General features: G+C 39.6%; 1 protein-coding gene across 1 annotated transcript in view; it reads left to right on the top strand.

The window, feature by feature from the left end:
* The first annotated feature begins 200 nt into the window (after positions 1 to 200).
* The window catches only part of LOC119443972 (uncharacterized), a 12,451-nt gene continuing 10,386 nt past the window's right edge, over positions 201 to 2,265 (top strand). Inside the window, exon 1 of the mRNA XM_049663532.1 lies at positions 201 to 291. Within this exon, the coding sequence (XP_049519489.1) occupies positions 225 to 291 (67 nt within the window). The 5' untranslated portion in view covers positions 201 to 224. The remainder of the gene's footprint in view (positions 292 to 2,265) is intronic.

The following is a 2,265-nucleotide window of genomic DNA, read 5'->3' on the forward strand; positions in this document are numbered from 1 at the left end:
TTGAAACCAATGGCCCTTATCACACGCGCTTATCCCAGTCTACGAATCGAAAAGGCCCAAGCAGCTATGTCACAACAGATCATAATGGAAATATCGTGAAGTGCTTGCTCAAATATTGCACTCGGTTACATCGATAGCGTGAAATTAGTGTGTCATATAAACTGAAGAAACCGGTAGCTCGTTCATTCAGTTCCTGCAGAAGTTCGAACGAAGCGACTGCGACGATGAAGCTCCTGGTAGCGACAATCCTCGTCATCGCGGCATGGGGAACCCTTGCTGTTTCTTCTGAAGGTATGTCTATTTTTTATTGGACGCATTCATTCTCCCCTGTAGCGCAAACGCTTTACTCGTGTTGCATTTCTTGAATTCATTCACTGCTTGAATTGGAACGAGGAATAGGTAGGGACTTGATCTTTGGGTTTTTTTGTCCACTACTCCACACGTTACTCAATAAATTAGTAATTCCCCTGCTGTATTTCCTTATTATCAACGGGAAGAAGACGAAGCGGTTGTCAAACGTCATAGGCCAGTATTTTACTTAGCGGTTATAATGACGTTAAAGCAAAAGTTTGAATATCTGGGGAATCCGTTGTAATATGCCATTATTTGCGCTTAAGAAATGCTTTTGAACAATAAGAGTTCCGTTTGTAGGCACATATCAATCTCATATTAACTGCAGCCGTGCATCCTATTTAGATGTGCTTCAAAAAATGCAGCCGTACAATTCTTGCAAAAATGGGATAATCCTGCCGGAATATTGAATACACATCTCCCTGGGAGTCTAATCTACGCGTACAGACGTGGTGAAGTATATGAAACGGAGGAATGCCTCCACGAAAATAACAGCAAGCAAAGGCCGGAAGTACTTACAGTACAGATATTTATTTGCATGAACATTTGAAGACTTCGTTCATGTTGTCTTGTCTTCTTCCGGTCTCTTTCTTTTCTTATATATATTTTGCTATCTCACCAAGTTAAATCTAACGTGTACCGCAAAGTAATAGGGTAGAATTTTTTTCATTGACACGATATAATAGAGGTTGACGTCCTTACGTGGCACCGACTACTCCTCGTCACAAAGAAAATAAAAATATTGTCACAAGATTTGTAACAGAATGGGACACCAACGTATCACGCAAATATTACTCCGCCACCACTATCTGGCGTGTGGCTGTCAGCGTAATTTCATTCGCTATGGGATTAGGAGCAAATATGGTGGAAAAGATGGCACGCGTGTCATCAGAATTACCTTATTGCCGCCAGTTGTACAAAATCTTAGCGAGATGGCCGTTGCTCCTTTAAGGTGTCGCGGTGAATGTAATTAACGATAAGCAAATGTGAATGTACCACGAAAAGCGATAGATTGAGAATGGAGCCGCACTGCCTATTTCATCCACGCACCACACTTTAGAATTCAGGCCTCCTATGAAAAACCTACAAATGATTTTTAGTTAGCTTAGACAACCTTTTGATTCCGTATACAACATCTTTAGTGCGAACAAGCTTTCGAAAAAAAAACGTCATGTCGAAATTACTGATATTCGGTTCTCTCTCGCTGGGCAAGGCGCAAACTGCGATAACGACAAAACAGAATGTACAATGCAAAAACTTTCACAATTTCTCCTACTTCTTTTTTGCATTATTTACTATGTTTTATTGCTGTAAAGTGGAACTGAATTAGGTCAATACAAAAGTGATAGTCAATATTAAAACCTCCTGAGAATGTAATGACAGTTGGCGTTTATTCACTCCGCGCAATAATATTATGAAATGCGATATTAGTGAATCGGCTTTCCTTCCATACTTTCTCCAAGAAGAAAAAAAAAGAAAGTAATAATAACAAATTATGTTACCAGAATAATAAGCATTCACATTGAAGTTGTTAGTGAATAAACTACTGTACAACTTCTTCATCGTACAAAGTGTCCCAAGTAGATTGTGCCAAAATTAGAAAAAAATATGACATTGCCGCGTAGCTGGTCTGATACAAGGTAATGTTGCTTGTCGTCGCTTGCTGCAAGTCACACTGTTTCTTGTATTTCGCGTAATGACATATTTAATTAGGATTAGTTTATTACATTTTCAAATATTGTACTCCGAGCAAGATTCCCAATCAGAATATTTTAGGCCATCACGAACAATCGCGATCCATCTTTCTGTTGCTGAAAGTGCGACATAAATTTAATTTCTCACGCTTCTAGAAAGACCGCAAAACACGTGAAGGGGCAGCCCAACTAGTCGCGTGACACTTTTCGCGTGCGTTTG

Source organism: Dermacentor silvarum, chromosome 3 (assembly GCF_013339745.2).
Source record: "Dermacentor silvarum isolate Dsil-2018 chromosome 3, BIME_Dsil_1.4, whole genome shotgun sequence".
NCBI classification, from domain to species: Eukaryota; Metazoa; Arthropoda; class Arachnida; order Ixodida; family Ixodidae; genus Dermacentor; species Dermacentor silvarum.